Source organism: Hippocampus zosterae, chromosome 20, assembly GCF_025434085.1.
Source record: "Hippocampus zosterae strain Florida chromosome 20, ASM2543408v3, whole genome shotgun sequence".
Taxonomy (NCBI): domain Eukaryota; kingdom Metazoa; phylum Chordata; class Actinopteri; order Syngnathiformes; family Syngnathidae; genus Hippocampus; species Hippocampus zosterae.
The window spans coordinates 4153976-4173877 of record NC_067470.1 but is presented as its reverse complement, the minus strand read 5'-3'; the positions used below and the strand labels follow the sequence as shown (position 1 = coordinate 4173877).

The 19902-nt window shown below is 43.7% G+C and overlaps 1 protein-coding gene across 1 annotated transcript in view; it reads left to right on the top strand.

Annotated features, from left to right (window-relative positions):
• Positions 1-1563: 1563 nt before the first annotated feature.
• Positions 1564-19902, top strand: part of kcnh2b (potassium voltage-gated channel, subfamily H (eag-related), member 2b) — a 95911-nt gene continuing 77572 nt past the window's right edge. The window contains exons 1-3 of the mRNA XM_052054161.1: positions 1564-1695; positions 3091-3637; positions 14721-14951. Of these exons, the coding sequence (XP_051910121.1) occupies positions 3562-3637; positions 14721-14951 (307 nt within the window). The 5' untranslated portion in view covers positions 1564-1695; positions 3091-3561. The remainder of the gene's footprint in view (positions 1696-3090; positions 3638-14720; positions 14952-19902) is intronic.

Sequence of the window (19902 nt, the reverse complement as noted above, 5' to 3'; positions counted from 1 at the left end):
CAGGAAAGGGCTGCTTAGCTGCGATAAGGTACGTCCAGTTAGCTCACCAGAGCACGACATTGTTTCATCCCTGTACAACTATTCTCGTAGGCTGCTTCAATGTAAATAAACAACGATAAGTGAAATAAAGGCATGCCTGATATTCACTGCTTGGAAAACTGCACACACGCTTTCGGCCTGTGTTTTAGCGTCATCATACATAGCCAAAGTGAAATTTGGCTGATCCACAAAGAGATCTTCCACGTCTTTCTTGTTTTTCATCCTCTTTCACCTCTTCACCCCTCTATCCTTTCCTCCTCCTCCCTGCTCGCTTGTCCTGACTAAATAAGGGGTGTTGAAGATGGAAGGCTGGTCAACCCGCCTCCTATGACTCTCAGCTAATGTAGCGAATACTCCAGTGTGTAATAGGAGGGGAACTGATGCATTTTTAATTCATAGTATAATGTCACATTTTGACAAATGACTGCTCAGGCCTCATCCAACCGCGGGGCTGCAATCCATCACCTCTTTCCAATCATTAAAACAGTGATCAGTGCAAAAAAAATGAGTGCCTTTGTGATTGCAGGTCATTTTGATCAATGCAGTGCACTGAGTAGCTAGCTATGTCGCTTGAGGGGGCCTACAGATGACGGAACTGAAAACAAAGCAGTTTTATACTCAGTCGGGGGCGTGACACATCCTGCTCGAATGGATTTAAGGAGAAAGCCTCAGAATGAACTTGGGAGCCGCCTCTGCTGCTGCGGTCGGGAAACACGAATACTATCATGGTACATATTTTCACACAACACTATTAAGAACCAATCCAAGCAATTTGAACGTAATGTCATCAATCACGAGTCAATAATAAATGGCCGTAGTAGAAGAATTATTTTCATGGTATTTGGCATTCGTGATTTGATGCAATCAGGCATTTAAAAGCTATGAAATGAAACCATGCTGCTCACAAAGAGAGAAAACAACAACTTCTGCATAAACAACTGCAATCAATGTTTTCCTTTCTCTACTCACCGAAAATAGTTATCAGTTATACAGGTAATTCAAGATTACGCTAAAATGAACTATAACCAACCAAATTTGAATCTGTATCAACTTTTGAATGCATATCCAATTTTGCACAACTCGTTCTCTATATCAACTAAACGACAAAATTCACAACAGGTTTTATTATTTATTTTCAGTTGGACACAGCCATTCAAGTTTAGAGTATTTGAACATGAGTATTTGTGTCTCGTGTAGAGTTTTTTTTTAATCGCAATGTTTCAGACTCGTTGTGGACTCAAAGGTCTCACTTGGCGTAGGACAAACACTTTATTATATTAGTAGATGTTTTGAGTATCTTTTACTTTAACTGTGTTTATTTTTTCAGCCCTACTTTTTATTCTTACTCCTTAATTTTTCAAAACGTGCCGTAATCCTTTATTTAAAAAAAGTCACAGCAGATACAGAGTGATTTTTAATGTTTTTGGATGACAATTTAGTGGTTAGTGCGCGATCCCTCGCACCTGCACAAGCCACATAAATTAAAGACAAGTCTTCACGCTTCGAACAGAGCAAACGCAGCCCTGAAAATGACAAGGAAGAAAACCAAAAGTCCCAACTGAGCACCAGCAGCGAGGAAATATTGGATTACTCCGCAAACTCTGCGAATCCACGGCTTTCCAAAACGTGCCGTCGAATTTGAACATGCATATTGAGGTAAGCTGAAAGTTTGTTGTATGGAGACTTGATATCTGCTTTCGACGAATGTTTTCTGTGATTATATTCCTGCTTTATGCAATACTTGGAAGTTAACCGTGTGAAATTTTAATTTGTGTCTTTGCGAGACTGGAGTAAAAAGACGAAAAAGTCAATAGTGAAACTGTAATGTCTCTATTTCTCCTTGATTAATGAATGCGAGTACGTCTGGCAGCTGTGGGTCCTATTGCATTCGCTTCAGTCACGTGACAGATTCGGTGGTTTATTATCCGACGGTACGTGAACGCAGCCTGACGTGAGGGGGAACCCCGCGCTGTGACGTACATGAACGCCTCGGTGGTGAATCCTCAACCCCAGCGTAATTCACGCCAATTAAAATGGGTCGGCAATCACCTGAAACATCGCTTTTGTTTTTTTGCATGGGCGTATCCGTCCTCATCTACGTTTGAGTGTGAATTAAACCCGAATCCAGCTGTCACTCCAGACGTTTTACGCGTGTTGTCTGTAGGTTTGACCTGCGGTGGAACACAATGGAAACTCCCCCATTTGACACCGACTGCCTTATAAAAGCTTAAAATCGGTCGGGCCTTTGGGTGTCATTTCTTGTGACAAGAATTTTCGCCACAGCAGGACTGAGGTGTATTTCCTTTGTGGGTCATTCCAGAAGACAGATGATCATTTGGGCACTCGTATTTTTCAAAACGGGCGGTTTATTTTCGAATTATTTTTGTCATATCCTTGTTTTGTTTTCAAGGGGAAAAAAACAGAGGTGATAAATCATTTTGTAATCGGTTTCATTCAGTTCTAGATGGATAGTTTTAGGAACAGAGCAGCTCGTACGTCGAGACACCACGTATTAGTACTTAGTACTATTTGAAATATGTCTTTGCTAAAACAAAATGTTTTTTTTTTACAAATAGGAAAGCCATGTGAACAAAATACAAATCGAATTAAAAAGCATTATGGGCAATGTGTTGTCTGTATTTAATATTTGAATTGGTCATCAAGCAGGGGGATGGGAAAAGAGAAAAAGCCATTTTATGGGGTGCTCACCAGCTTTTTTGGGGGGGGCTTTAAATGACCAGCAATCACTTATACCAACTCTAAAATTTTGTCTCATGACAATTTACACAATTTGTAACATATAAGCCACAAAGTGTGTTTGTTTATTTATTTTAAAAAATTAGACATCGCTGGGGTTTCTCTAACCATTCAACTAAACGGATGTGGTCGAGGCACAAAGGGTTAAAGAGGCGCAGCTCGAATCGGTGGAGCTGAAGTCATCCAGAAAAAAAGCGCACAGCGGAGGAGGAAGCGCAAGAGGAGGGGGCGAATTAGAGCGACGCAAAGCACCTCCAAAATACTCATCGAGGTGGACGTTCTCTTCTTTTCTAGCTATTTGCCCGGATTGAGAAGAAGTGGAATGAGAAGCGAAACAAAGGCAGCAGCCCTCCATGGCTCCAAGCACCACGACGCTCGCAGCCAAGCTCCTCCAGTCCGCCTCACGGGAGCGTGCCGTCGTGCGCCATGAGAGGAGGATTGTGGCGGAGCTCCACTGAGAGGAGGATATATCACCTGACAAGCGCCCTCCTCCTTCTCCATCACTACCAACATCACCAAAGAGGGGACGGAAACAGACACCGTCCCTCTCCCCACCTCGCAAACGGGAGGCAGTGAACGCCTCACATCAACTGCGCGTTGTCGGAAGGACGCAACTTTCATTAACTGGGGGAGGGAAAAAAAAAAAAAAACTCGGGGCAACTTGCATCCCCGACTGGACCGAGCAGTCAGGGTTTCCTTGGGAGTAGTTGAGTTTTTCAAAGTCCAGCAAAGTCCCGATAAAGTCCTGGGGCCACTGCATCGAAGATGCCGGTTCGGAGAGGCCATGTGGCTCCGCAGAACACCTTCCTGGACACAATCATCAGGAAATTCGACAGTCAAAGTAAGTTCCAATCCAATACTAGTATAGCGAAATACCCTCCCGACCGGATTTGGTGGCTCTGAATCATGGCAAAAACTGCTTGCCATACGATTGTACTCACTGTTTTTTGTGCACATTTGTATACTTGAGTCCTTATCGTGTCCAAAAATAGATGTTGTGACTAACTGATGGCAATAAAGCTGATTGGGCATTTATTTGATATCCTTGATTTCCACTTCAAGGTCCTTGGACTATAGTAACCACTGTCGATTAATGGGGGTCACTGTTTCTGGTGACCCCCCCCCCCCCCCCACACACACACACTAGTGCCACGTTTGAATTACTCACAACACTGAGCTGGATGTCAAATAAATGCTCAAATCCACCTTAAGGTCCATGTATACTGTAAAATATCATGGCAACAATTTGGCCATTAAAAAATACATTAAGGTTTTTTTCTAATATGAGAATTGTCCTTCCCACATCTTCAACAAAGAACTAAGAGTAGACAAAACTATTTGTCCCATGTGTCATGCGCCCTTTCTCCTCACTCGTAAAGGATAACTTTGGCATTCAAGTGTACTCGTGGGAATGAATTGTCAGACTAGCGAAGACAGAGTGGATGTATTGTCGAAAAATGCTCGAGCAGCTTTTCCATAATCAATCCTTATTGTTCTTCTGCATCCGCGAGGCAGCGCATCCATGATTGTCCACGATAAGGACAGATGATGCCCAATATGGAGTGAGCAGCAGGAAAACCGCACTTGGAAACCAGCAAAATGGATGATCGGATAAATCGTGCGCGATAAAATAAAACGGCGTGATGCATTTAGAGCCAAATTCATTTTTATTTTGCTTCTTTTTATAGATGGTTATTTATTCGCATTGGAGGTTAATTAGAAGCACTTCTGGCAGTTATCTGTTGAGATCTGACCGCTCGGCTGAAGAAGCTATATTTTTCTTTTTTTGGGGGGGTGCGGGGGGCACAATATTCTTTTTATTGTTGTTGTTTTTTTTTGGGATGCTTGAAGATCGAATGAATGTTTCAGTGCGCCCCTGGGCATGGAGTGAGTAAAGTCTCCAGATTGCAAAATGTGTAACCAGGCTGCAGTCTACCAGAGTCCCCTGTCCCTGCCCCCTCCCACCCCTTTCCTGGAACTTTGATGCGTATCATTCATGTTTAAAATTTTTTTTTTTTTTTTTTTTACACCCTTGTGAATATATGAGCAGACTTCAAACGAGCCTGGTGCTTAACAATGGCAGCGGTTCTCTGAATATGCACCCCGAGCAGGATGAAGAGGAGGGTGGAGGCCGTACTGGTTTGTTTTATCAGCTCGGGTTGCCAGGTTGATTGCATTATTCCCCGCTAGCAGCCCCAAATAGGACATACACGGCACAAGTTAGTGGAGATTTGATGCAAATCTCCTCTCCACTCCATTAGGGACACTTGCACAATCGCATTAAGACCCAACATGACAGCTGCAACAACCTTTCCTTTTTCCACGATACTATTATTCATACCTGGTTTGGTTTGAAGCCGCGATACATTGCAGTTACACACACCCTGACGAAAAGTGAATCTTTCACAGCTTACCGATGCTCGTTCCCAAGCAGAGTGGTACAGAACAGTACAAGATGAATAGCGGACCTTGAAAGCGATCCTCCGTGACTCTATAAAGGTGAACATTTTCCCCTCGCTTCGGCGCACACGTCATCACGCAGGGAGCATTTCTCCAACATGTCTTCATCACCGATTTTACATCTGTTCAAGCGAGTGGCAGGTTGCACCTTCATTACCGGGTGGGATGATTATTTACGGGGGAGCAAAATATGCATCTGAGAGGTCCATAACCACACTTCAGTGCTTTCCAAATGTCTCGTTGACTCATTTCTTCCCGAAGTGGTCTCACGTGGTTGGAGCGGGTCTTTTAGTTTGCCAAACAAAACGTGCTAATGGCGATGGAGAGTCCCACCTAATGGCTGTGGTGGAAAATTATATATTTTTTAAGATGCTTCAATGCCAAAAACTGGTATGAAAGTGTTTGACAAGAGAGGAAACTGCACCTTCTCAAACACACATTTTAGGCAAAGTGAAGAGTCGAAATGAGCCCGCCTCTCATCGGAAGTTAGCCGGGATAGGCTCCAGTTACTCATGACTCTAATGAAGACAGCCGATAAAGAATTGGCCTCTTTGATGGCTCTTTATCAACACGCCGGCTGGCTAAACTTTATCCGGGCGACAATCAGAAGCCGGGCGATTGAGTTTGTGGCGCTGTTCGTGATGGAAAAACCATCGCAGGAGGGAAAGAGTCAGGAGAGAAAAGCAATCTCCACGCTCCAACAGACATGGCAGGCTAATTTATTTCCACTGTGGCGTCTTGCTTTTGAAATAATGTGCTCGGATCGCTCACTGTGGATGCTTAATCGTCAACCTTGGGGGAAAAATGATTAAGGAGAGCAAACGACGACAGTTGTCCACATATGCCCGATTTTGTGGACAGTTATTTTAGGCACTTGGCTATTCCACTCCCGGGAGTGAAAAAATAGACGAGGAGAACTTTAGACATGTATGTCGTGTTTTCCAAACGACCAATCGAAATCTGATTTTGACCGAATGTGCTTCAGGGCTCTGTGCTGGGCCGTGGCGATTCAGATTGTCCGAGCGCTAATTTGCTGTCGACCGTGTGGCCCCCGTGACATCATCAACAGCGTTTATGAATCAAACGGGTCAAGGGTAGAGGCGGCACAACAAACCCTGTCAGGATGGAGCTGCTCATTGGATGGTCCGACGGACGTGAGCGAGGGGTCAAAGCTATTTGCCGTGCATTTATTGACATGTCCAGTGGAGGAAAATCAATGGGCAGTGTGATGTTTGCTTCCATGAAAAGTTCCGCGACGAGCAGGAAAGACTGAGTAGAAATGCACAAAAATATAGATCGCAGGTCGCTATCCTGCTTGGTCCAAATGTGAATTGACCGTCATGACGAAAAATGAAAATAGATTGTATCCACGCCATTTTTTTCAGATTAAAACAGAAAAAAAAGTTTCTGTATATACGGGTTTGTCTTGATTAGTATTTTTGCGAGGACAAGATGTTGGTTCCCAAAGGTGTATTTTCTTCTCCACTCTCTCTTTGTCTCATGTGGGCTCATTATGAGACGTCCATGTTAGGCCAGAGGGTGCGCTATTTATTTTTCAGCCATTGACTGACCACCCTATGCATAATTCACATTTGAGAGCTTTACAGGTGCTTTGTTTTCTTTCTACTTTGATTCCGTCTGGAGAGCTCCCGATATATGTGCGGCATACGCATTGGGCTCAAACCTACGTGGACATGAGCAGAATGTAGCTTAATGCATCTGAGTGAAAATAGTATTTCTTAATGAAGCCAAACTATATTGCATCCAAACTTCTTTGACAAATGCAAGCCATCCAAAAACTCCCGGTAACCCCTCACATAAATTTGCTCGTTGCTACTCGCCGCTGCTGACTTTGCACTCAGCCTCCACGTTTGATTTCGATGCTTTTTTTTTTTTTTCCTCTCTCCCCACACATCTTGGAGTCGAGGGCAAGACGGCATGCCGTATCACAACAACAAACAACATTTATGACCTCACCGTGAGGCCACGGCAACCTTTTGGGCTTTATGTTATTTGTTATGCTCATCAGAGAAGGACGTGGGCCAATTACAATGCTTGAATCCACTGTCCTCCCGGGAGGATGTTACCATTCGGCGGCTTGAAGTGCACACACACACACGCACACAGATGCACACGCTCTTCCGTCGCCATGGCAACTGAACCCCCCTCGACACACCCACCCACACAACCGCCCACTGTCTCTCTCTTTCTCTTTCTCAGTACGACACACATACGCCCTAACAACAGCGATAGGCCGCGTATTGTAACCTCATCCCATCACAAAACGTTTACCGAATGGACAATAAACGACGACCTTGATATTCAAATGTTGGGTGGGACTCGACATCTCTCAAATATTTTCGCAAGCAGATTACCCAAAGAGTGAATGCAAAGAAACGTGAAGTTCAAAAGTAGCTTTTTCAATACCGGAGCTCTGACCCAGAGCACAGACCTCAACTCTGTGAAATGCCTCTCGAGGAATTGGGAGCTTGTGAGCACGCACTCCAAAATCTCTTCGAATGATAGAGTTGAAACTATTGGAGACAGATTGGCTCAGTTGTCCGTTTTTGTAGCTGCAATGACCAGGGGTTAGCCTGCTTTCTCCCCAAAGTCAGCTGGAATAGGCCTCAGCAGCCCTCCGTGACCCTGTTCAGGATAAGCGGTGGTGAAAATGGATGTAGTGATACCCCCTGCTGACCATCTAGGGGAATTACATTTTAATTGAAGAAGTGGTAGCTTCTTCTGCTGGCGGCAGAAAGATGAAACTATTTTGAGCAATTTTCGGAAAAGCTGCTCCGCTGTATGTTCTACAAACAACAAATGAATCCTCCTCCTTAAATAGTCCCCGCGAAATAAACAAATCCTCCAAATTGCTAACAGCTTAAGCTGCAACTCTACAAATACGGCATCACTGTCATATTCCCGAACAGAGTTTACCAACAACAGCAGGTCGTCCACCGGAGTGTTTGGCGCTTGACGCATGGCTGCTTCATTGTACTTTGATGAGCTTGGCAATGCGTTGCATAATGCGAGAAGCCTTCATTTTCCCACTGGGGGGTGGATGAAGAGATGCCTTCTGTGGCCCTCTGAAAAGACGAAAACGCGTGCATGCAACATACTGTAGGAAGTGCACACTCGGCGCGCGCACACACACTCACACGTTTTGGCTCTGAAGATTCTCTGTGCAAGACTCTGCTCTAATAAGGCCATTCATAGCGCAGTACGTCGCTCACTCTCACTAGCCACGTTTTATTATCGTGCTCTCCGGTCACTTCTGCAGCTTCATCATCAAAGTCACAGGTGTCAAACTGAAGGCCCCGGGGGCCAGTTTCGGCCTGTTGTATCATCTTATGTGGCCCATGAAAGCTACTTTTTTCCATGTCCCACTTACTGGAATACATTTGGTGGGGGGAATGTTTTTTTTCCTTCACTTTTATCTTAATATAATTTCGTGCCAAATGATGTTTTTTTTGGTTGCCGAACCGTCTCTGCCCAAAATGTACTGTAGTGCACTTGAATGCAGTGCTGTCCATGCTTGTCACTATTTTATTTATTATCAGTCATATTGGTTGCTAAAAAAAAATATCTGCTGGGTGCAAACAAAACTGTGAAATCAGCTTTGACCTTCCCGCTCCAAATATTCAAAAAAAAAATATTGAGGAAATTGTTACTTTATGGTGATTCGGTACATTTCTCTGCACCATTTCTTTGACTTCACCCGAGTGAGCAGAGCAGCTTCGGAGCTGCGTTTCGTATATACTGTTTGTCTTCTGTTTTCCACTTCTCTTGTCCCCACGACCCCCCGCCCCCTCATAAACTTGCGGATCATGTAAACTCTTCCTGCTGACCTCACATTCCATATTCTTTCTTCTTCGTGCTCTTCTTTTAAATATTTATGAACTGTCAAAGGTTTTAAGTAACCTTTTATAAGCCGTTTAAAAGGCTTCATCATATCCCGAATTGTCTGTCCACTCACAAATCCAGCAAAAAAAAAAAAATCCGCCATCGTTTCCACGGTCACCTGACCGAGTAAACGGGCGAGTGTAGCTTCCTCCTCCGCCCGTATTTGTCCTTCTCACTTCCTGAACAAAGGACAACGTGAGCTTGCAGCACTCGGCCCGAACGGTGAGTGTAGATGTGTTCGAAGCACGAATGAGCCTTCCAACCGATGGCAGAACAACCGAGCGCGTCCCGCCGGTCACCCTGCCCAAGCTGTCAGGGAGAGAATGTCGATGCGTCTCATTCATGGAGTCAACTGGGGAAGAAATTGAGAACGCTACCACGAAGAGCTTCTGTTGGCAGCCGACCCCATTGCCTGAACTTCACTATTTTTTCCTGCCTTCTCATTTTCACTACGCTCACTCGTTGTCATGGCTACTGGGAGCTCAACAACACTCCTCGAACATTTTGAATGTAATGCCGCTCATCGTGTCCCTTCTTTCTGACAGGCTTGGAAGACATTTTTCACGTCGTAAACTACAGTGTCAATTATTGCCCTGAAAGAAAATCTGTCATTGAACTAAATTCGTAAATATCATTTCGTAGATAACTAAGAAAATTGCTCCAAAGACGGTTGATCTGCACTCTATGGATATCAGTGCAGCGCGGCAGATCAGATTTTGCCACGATTGCACGATTATTTCATCATGACAAACTTGCTCTTTGTGTTATTCAATTAAGTGGAGAGCATTTTGGCCCCCGTAGAGACAGCGGAACTTTCTGGGAAGATACATAAGCCTTTTCAAACCAGCTTTGGGGAGGGGAAGAAAAAAAAAAATCAATTTCTTTTTAGTCATCCCTCTGATCGTTTTCCTCAGATCTTTAAATACATCGCCGAGTGATGCGTCTCCCCTTCCGACTCTCGGCTTATAAAATTGTGTGCCTATTATGAGAATGTGTCCAAATCATAAAACATCAAACACAAGCATCTCTGCCAGGTTTTCCTTACCTGCTCGGATAAAATAATAACCGAGCGGGGACACGTCAGTTGCCACAAAGAAAAAGGCAGAAGCCATTTTTGCAGAATGCAAAATATGGAACTTAATGGACTGCTGCAGTTACAACGATGAACCATAGCACACTTGCTTTTTTTTTTGAACGTATCCATTAGGATTGTAACACATAAGAGAACGTCTCCCGTTTTCTGGTCATTGCTACCGTCTCTAAAGCGTACGGCTTGACACTTTGCTCTCTCTCTCGAATCTCTTTGGCACTCCCCATCGCTCTGACCACTTTCTCCCAAGTACTTGAACTCCTGCACCTTCCCCGCCTCTATTCCTTGTAAGCTTTCCATTCCAGCAGCTTCCCTTTTAATTCACACACCTCCACCTCTACGGGTTCTTTTCCACCCGCTCCCTGTCCACACCGCGGATCAAAATGTCACCTGCAAAATATCGGGGTCCACTCAGACTTTTGCCCGCCCTCGAGTGGCATCATTTCCTGTCCTGCCCGCTCATCATTTCGCTTTGACTTGTTTATCGCGGCTTCTCCTGCCTTATCCCTCGTGTCATTCATCAATCTCTTCATTCATCTCTTGCCTGTTTGTATCCCTCCCCTAATCGGCATTCCTTTTCATGCTCCTCGAGGCGGGGGGGGGGGGGGGGGGGGGCTGCTCACGGCAACCTTGAAAGGGGCACGGAAAAGGTCAGTTCACTGAATGAAAGAGTCCGACGACCGCAGAGTCTTTTGGATTAGCGCTCATTTGCATAAATCTGGAAAACCTCATTAAGACAGAGGGAGATGCTGTTCACACTGTAGACGGAGACACTTTTGAGCGAACAAGCCCATTAAGGATTGCTGTGATTATGGGATTAGCGCTGTTAATGACAGTAGGAGGATTGGGCCTCCGTGTTGCATGGAAGAAAAGGGCATTTGAGCAAAGTCACCTTTTGACTGCACATGTTCGTTTACTCTTAATGTGTATGTACGGTATTTCCTATTATTATTATTTTTTAAATAATTTTGAGCTAGATTTTGGATGCATCTTGCAAATGTTTCGGTATCCAGAAGAGGTGGACTTAAATTAGGTCAAAATTTGAAAACGAGCTATTTCATTGACCCCTGCTAGGATTTGGAGGACTTGTTGTTGGTGGAACCGTAATGACAGTCTAGAAAAGAGTGTATGATGTGGAAAGATCCAAAACAAACAATGATTCCAGGAACGCCACTTATGATGTGAACAGAGCCTCACCGGTTTGACAGAGACTACAAAATGGCGGGCTTGTTACCCACTACGATGCACATTGTACAGCACACTGGTCACGGTATGATGGTTCCATGGTTTGCAGCAAAAAGTGTTTACTTGCTAAAGTGAAAAAGCGGAAAGCAGGCGAGTTACCGGTAATTTTTTTTATTGCACAGAGTCATTAATAGCAGCCTGAAATTTGGGTGTGCAATCGTGGGCAGTATTTCACTTCTTATTGCTGTACTAAAAACCGCTCGTACCGAATACAATATTCCCACAGCCCATTACGTTTGGAAATTTAGCAATGGCCAATCTTCAGTTTCCATGGCAATAGCCCAGTTTGATGAGGGAGCTCTCACACAATTCCTCATCCGGTTGCGGGCTTGGTCTGCAACAGTGACACACAAGCGTGCTAATTTTCTTTGTGCCTCTTGCGTAATAATAATCTTCATCTTCTTTTTTTCTTTTTTTCTCCCTCCACTCGGTTTTTCTCGCTATCCTTTGTCTTTCTCCGGCTCCCTTTATCCTGCCATCTGTGCGCCGAGCAGGCTCGGAGCTGCTGCGTGGACTTGTGCCTGGAACACATGGGCTTCCCTCCTCATCCGCCCACGCGGCGTACTCGGGGAGATTCCAAGCAAACACAACAACACTCACGGATACACACTCCCCCACCCACACGCGCAGACTCACGGCTTGCACATGCGCTCACTGGCAGACTGCAGAGGAGCCCTCAAAGTCTGGCTCTTAGTGAATTATTCAGTCTGCGTTGGCGAGTCGCCTTTGGAACACGTGTGCGCGTCCAACTTGCTTTGTGCTTATTGACACGCGGATACATTTGTACACGTGTGCCCGCGTGTGTGAATAAAAAGTGTGGGGGTTCCTCCCGAGCCGCACTCGGTCTTTCATCAGCCTTCCGAGCAGCCCACTTTCGGCTTCAAAGGCTCATTAGAGAGAAATTGCAGGGGAAAAAAAGATGCCAGTGGAAACGTCGCTGACGTCACGAATAGGAAAGAGGGTTCGACAACAAATACAGATTTTTGCGCATTGATCTTGTTAAACACCACATTGTCGTATTCGTAGCAGCAGTATGAGCAAATGGATGTTTGGAATCATAGCAGTGCATTTAATTAACATTTAATAATCCCTAACATCGCTTCTATTGCCATACATGTAAATCGATTGTCAACAATTCGCTTTGTATTCAAAATCCATCCAGCCATTTGTTTGCTTGTCGTCATTCGAATCGCAGGTGAGTTTGAGCCTTTCCCTGCCGACTTTTGAGAAAGGTTGTCGCAAATCAGAACATGAAACACCACCGATGCCCAAATTTGGTCTCGGAACGCATCCTTATGATTTACATTTCAACTAAGTACTGCCCAACTAAAACAGAGAAACTGCACATTTAGGACCATTTAGATCCCCGATGATATGACGCCGTGAGAACGACTCACAGGTCACAGTCAAAGCATGGAGGAGCTCAGAGGGTTGCAAATAAGTAACCTGAGACGCAGCTCAGTTGGAAACAAAGACACACACCCACACACACACAGCAAACCAATACAAGGCCAAATCACACTCCCGAATAAAAGACAAATGATCTTTTCCAGAGTCAAATACAACGCCAAAAGATGAAGAGAAGCACAAATCGTGACACGCCTAACATTTGGCACCCCTTACTTGTTTCCTGCCGTTTGACACTGTCATGAAACATATGTTCCACCGATTTCGCCAATCTCCTCATGTGCATTTTTTCATCTCACACATACTGTGTACAAAAACAAACAAAGCTCTCGAAATGAGCTAAACGGCATGAAACAAACCTATCTTCCTTCCGCCGGCCATTATCAATGACTAAAGAGCACATACTCAAAAGGCGGAAAAGTGAAATGTGCTCTGTGCTCGCACATCCGCACGCTGGCGTTACTGCCGTTGGATTACCAAGTGTTCATTGCAGCAAGACAAACCTATCAAGTTTTACGAGCCTCTGGGACCCACCGCTGCCCGCTAATTCATGCAGGCGAGCTATCAAGCGCAACCACACAACGGATCTTCACTGTTTCCATGAATACGTGAACAGGCTTTCCATCACGTACGTCTCCTGCGAGAGAGAACGGCCCGGTGGATTCACATTGTGCAGCGTTGAGAAACTGTGTTCACGGGCATAAAAGGAAGAGGAAGGCGGGCTTATGGTAATTACAGACTTAAAGTTTGTGAAAATGGCCAAAGAGGTGTTTCATGTTTACAGAAACGCGTAAATCAAAGTGGAATATTATTTTAGCGCTGTGCAGAAGGTTTTATCAGCAATTTTTGTGTTGCATTCCAGAAATGTGTATGAAACCGACAGCTCTTTGCTGCTCTTTTTGCCCTTTCAAAAAGGTTGGTGAGCCACGTTCTAAATTAGGGCTCTCAAACTCTGGTTCTCAAGTGCCGCTATTCTGAATGTTTTAGATGTGTCCCTCCTTATCGTTATTTTATTTAATTTAATTTTTTCGTTGTTTTTTTATTTTTATTTTTTTGAATGCTTTCAATTTTGTTTGTTAGTTTTAGTATTAGTTTTAGTTTATTTGAAATATATGAATAGTTTGAGGTGAAGAAAAAAACGATTCTAAAACAACCTTCCATTTTTGTTTTTATTTTATTAATCAATTAAAACATATCCGACCCAAGTTTAATGTCAGATATTTCGTTAGTTTTCCTGAACTATATAAAGACACGGATGGAAAATATTTAACATGAATTGCCTGGTCAAGAGCTTTGTCATGATGATTCTGTAATGCATTTTGGCATGAGTTACAATCGGCTCAAATGTTCTCGCATACCAAGTAAGAACTGGAAGTCCTTGAAGTCCATTTACAAGAGTTTGCCTTTGTGAAGATCACCCAAAATGGAATGTAAAAGACACAAAATGTTTTTTTTGGGTGCTTTTAGTGACCTGCCGGCTTCATATTTGCAGCCGCAATCATCCTCTCGCTGAATTATAGTTTGTTATGATCCCAAACAAATCTTTTTTTTTTTTTTTCTTGCCTTCAAGTATTCGTCGTCATTTTAATAGGTATGTTTCACTTGAAATAAGACCTTGTTAGTGGTACCAAAAGTGTGTGGAGAAAATTACTGTCTGTCCTGCAAAAAAGGACAACTTTGAATCTTTAATGCTAACCATCATGCTATCTTTTATCAATGCTTGATAAAAGTTGATTCCAATTTTGTGTCATTTCATGTGGCAGAGTGTCCCCATTAGCCAAACTCAAACCATCTCTGCCTTTTTTTTATTTCTCTCCAGGTCGAAAGTTCGTCATTGCCAATGCAAGAGTGGAAAACTGCGCCATTATCTTCTGCAACGATGGCTTCTGTCTCATGTGCGGTTACTCGCGAGCTGAGATCATGCAGAAGCCGTGCACCTGCAACTTCCTCTATGGACCCGACACCAAACGTCTGGCCATCGCTCAGATGGCGCAGGCCCTGCTGGGTTCAGAAGAGAGAAAAGTGGAGATCAACCTTTATCGCAAAGATGGTAGGAAAAGAGACACACATTTTCTCTTTCAGATGTGATTCAACAGATGAATCAAGTGATCCAAATATTTGTTAAAACCTCATTCCAGGTCTTGTAGTTCCTTTTTATGAGGTAATATGACTTTATTCCGTTTGTTCCCGACATTGACTAGTTCAAGGTGATCCAACTGCATGATGAGTATGTTCCGTAGGCGCTTGTGGAACTTTTAAGAATGTGGGCCCTTGAGTTGAAAGCAAACATGGTGAATAAGCATTCAGCAGCGATGCTGCACAGAAATTAACTTCTCTGTCAAGAGACTGGAGCTGCAAAAGCAATCGTAACATTTTTTTTCAAACCATTACCGCTAACGTGGCTTCAATTTGTCTTTCTATAAGTATTGAAAGAAGCTCAGGGGAGTACGAGCACTCACGTGACTGTTTCCAATGGTGACAGTGTCATTATATTTGCCCTCATGCCTGCTGGACCAGTACCAGATAACAGGACGCTGGTTTGGGTATCAATGGGCAGCTTCCATGGCAATAAACTGCTGCCATTGTATTCATGCTGGCAAGTCCCTGAGCCATTCTAAGCATCTGCTAGACATTTTGCAGCAGAAGGAAGCGGACGAGGCACAGATGGAGGCAAATCGTGGGGAAAATGTAAGGCCTCGAAAGAAATGTAGGCGAAAACCACAGGGTAAGAAGATATGAGAGGCAGGAAAACAGCATAACAGGAAAAGTGAGGAATCACCAAGGAAGGAAGAAAGAGAGAAACGGCTTGAAAGTGTCATTCTCACATCATCCGAGCTCCATGGCGGCGGCCAGAGGAAGAGGCGCAGATCGCCCTCACCGGCTGTCTCTTCCCTTCGCATTTGACGTCGTACTATTTGTCATCGAGTAATTTGTAATCTACGACACAAACAAGTCGCTAATCAAAATCTTCATTACGGTAATTGAATCAGAGGTCTTGTCCGCCTCACGGCTCATTCTTCTAAAAATTGTTTTCTTATTACTCCTCTTCCTGAACCACCGCATGCAAACATGGAAAATAGACGTTTGAATGTTCTGTCATCTTTCAAAAACATTTTCAAAACTGCTCATCCCGAAGCTCGGATGGGAAAAAAAAACAACCTTGGCTGCTACACATACTGTAGATGAACAGAGACATTGTTGACCGTAACACTCTTTGTTTTTCCTGAAGTAAAATGCTGAGTATTCTCCGTTATCCGTGTTTCACAGCTTTGCTTTGTCGATTGCTTTACATTCTCGGCCGATGTTTAGTCTTTTCCTCCTCCTCTATTTTCCTCTCCCGGTCAATTTTCATCTGTGATTCTTTCAACTGAGCTTCTCCCGCTTTTCACTGTTGATGTAGTGTTAGTTACATGCTTTTTTTTTTTTTTTTTGGCGAATTGTTTAAATATATGGTTAAAGTCTGCCAAGATTGTAATTGTACACGTACGTGTACACACGGAATGATGTCCTGCACATCCACTGCAATGCACAACAGTTTGTCTTAGTGGTCAGAGAAAATACGAAAACAAACTGCATTGGAATGGTGATAAATCGTAATGAATCTCAGAGTAATTCATGTGATGCAATCTATCTTTTTTTTAAACCTTTTTTTTGGTGTTTTTACTCTTCTAAAGCGTTTTGTCAAAACCCTGTTCGATATCTACTCAATTAAAAACAATCAAGACGAACACGGATGATGCCCTCACGGAACATCCGAGTCATAAACCCCAGCTAAGGACTGCTTATTGACCGACACAGACATAACTCATTCATAATACAAGGATGAGACACAATGTCACCCCCCCCCACCCCCCCACACACACACACTCCCCTCCTGGCTCACCTTGGTCTCACTCCCACCATAAAGATCATTCATTTAATACAAAGAGCAAACTTTCCTTCATAGCACGTTTAATTGCCATTCTCAGAGAAGAAAGGTTGTGTTCTTGTCGTTGTTGTTGTTGTTTTTACCCTCACAGGGAACATATCCATGACTTAGCGACAAGTACTCATGGATGAACACAATTCTACCACATTCATGCACACTGGTTTGGGCCCATTTATCTCGTGCCAAGCTCAGGCACGAGCTTTCACAAAGATAGATCTCCCTTCTCTCTCTCACGCTCAATTGTCCGACGCCGATAGCTCGCTAGCTTAATCAATCATGCTCCCCGGGAAACCTGCACACACATACACACAAAATGCATGCAGGGGGTGGGGGGGTTGGGGGTCGGTAGGTAAAGAGATACTGACCTAGTTGATCCCGACTCCACCGGCAAGGTTCCCATCCCCTGCACTTTGGTTTGTTGAGCTTTGCATTGAATTTCTAAGGATAAAAACCGTAGCTGTTGATTGCGATAGCAAGGGAATAATGATTCATTCAATTTAAAGGCGGTACGTAGGATGAGAAAAATTAATTACAGTAGCAAATATGTATTTGGTCTATTGAACGTCGCTAAAAAGTTTGCTTTTTCATCGTGATTGTGTCAGAAGAACTGCCGTGAATTGCCTCGCTCCAGCTTGGGTGTTCCTTAGCTTTGTTATTTCCTGTGAATTACCAGTCCATTCAAGTGGAATTGAAAAGGAAATTGCTTTTCCAGGTCCGAGCAATCAGGTGTGACATTTATATGACTGCAGACAAGAAATCCGCTTCCCGATATGCAAATGATAATATATCGGAACATTTGATGCTCAGACTTTGACATGAAGATACTTTCAATCACAGACTTGAGCGATTTAGGAAAGGAGGGTGTCCACAAAATGAATGACATGATCCCCATGTCCATGGTTTAACAAATGGATTGTCGCTCTGAAGAAATGCAGCCCGACTAGTTTCCCGGGAACACGTCTATAATTTAAAAAAAAAAATCTATTTTCTTTTTTGTCATCGTGTGTAGTGAATGGAGAATGTCATGTTAACACAGAGATCACACCGGAGCATTTCGCACTATATGATTGGAGTAACTCGAGATTGCCTAGCAGCAGTAGTTAAGCAAAGTACTAGACAAGCAACCTCTCGGGGCGAGGAGGGGGGGCTGGCACTCTGTTACCTGCCACGGATCATTCCACCTCCAGGTACAGCTAAGTGCACCTAACACACAATCACCATGAATGCTGCCAGCATTTTTCCACACATGATGTTCCGTTTGGTTGTTTTGCTCAGAAGAGGAGGCGTTTCAAAAACATAATGCGGTTTACAACTCAAATGTTGTCGGCTTCTTAATATGTGCCCCCCCTTGCTTTTATCTGCAGTGGGATGCAACACTCAGAGCAAGCATAGCATCCGTGTCATCAATGTCGCGGTCATCTGTCTCCAGACAAAGCGCCTTGTTTCTGGGTTAGCATGCGCATTCCTCTTTATTAATGACACCCAAATAATTGATCATGACACCTCCGATTGTGATTGTGCTGTATTATGTGTCTGCCTCATTAGTCACCTAATGTGGTGTGCCGGGGCTGCTTGGCATGCTCACACATTCACGCGCAGTGACACATACCCGGCGAAGATGCAACATGGCGGAGTCCTTCCAAAACAGCGCGGGCAGCGCGACGTTGGTCTGTTTATTGGAGACTAACAGCAGTTTCAATGTTGATATTAAGCACACATCAGCGACCTTTCCATCTGTTCATTTGAGGGAAGGAACCCAAACATAATTGCCTTCAAGAGTCCGTTTAATTACCTTTTGGTAATCTTGTTGAAAAAGCGGCCATCTTGTTCTTTATGGCGGAACAGTTTAAACATTGTCTGGCCGCTAGTCATATATATATCATTATGTAAGTAGACATATGTGTCTCGCATTCAGCCAAAATGCCTTGTATGCTATCTATTTAGCTAGCAAGCTGTCTTTTTAAGTCAACTTTGGATGGACTTAATTGGCAGTTATTGTTATTGTGTGCAACCACTTGTCATTCATTTGAGTAAATCCAACACATTTTTTTTTTTTATCAGTGCACATACAATTTGAAATTTGATATTGCCCATCAGGTCATGAGATCCGACAAAATAAGAGTAGAGGTTGTCTGCTTGGCCATCAAGTCGGGTAAACATCATAAAAAAGGAGAGGAGCACCATGTGACTGAGAAAAAGCGCACTCCATTTTTTTTTTTTTTCTGGACTCGCCAAACTGAACGTGCTCCGTGACGAGTGATCCACGCTCGTAACAGGGTTCGGAGATGAGGAGAGGGTAAAAATAAACAACATCCAAACGGGTAATGGCTTCACTCTTATAGATTGAGCACTTCATTTGTCTTCTTGGCAGCAGGCCATCAGTGCCTGTCAGTCAAACCCTGTACTTGCGCGCGGACCCTAATATCAATCACTTGTGATCTCCTCCATGGTGCAAATATCTTTAATTCTTCATTGCTGCTGAAACGAAAGCGGATATTGCATTGGGAGCGTTCCATAATCACTGGAAAAAAAAGGCTGTTGTTAATGTGGTCTGTACATTTTTGAGGCCTTGCATTCAGTGTGGAATTAAAAGCATTTTTTTTTATTTTCAAGTTCTTGTTACAGCCAGCTTTTGATTGATTTGTGGTGTTGAAGGGCAAATTCTAATTCGAGTGAAAAAACAAACCAGCTGGAACCAGCACCACAAAAATGTGTCGGTGTGAATGTGAACGACACCAAGCCAAAATCTGACATTTGCTTATTGATAGTGATGACATTATATTGTCAAGGTCTGTTAAGGGGAAGTTTAATAACCCGCTGCAGCTAATGATGTTTAACGTAGAGGGTATTAGTGTGCTTCTGCAATCTTGGCGTGCGTGCGTGTTAAACGCTTTATCTATTGAAATTGCCTTCCTTTGATCCGTGGCATTTTTCATTCTTGTCTCTCAACGTTGGTGCTGCACCACAAAGTCAAAACGCGTCGTCGCCGACGATGACAAAGGCATGTCATCGGTGTCAGGGAATGGGACTGGCATTTTATCCCCCTGTGCCGAAGCTTTAAATACTAATGCCG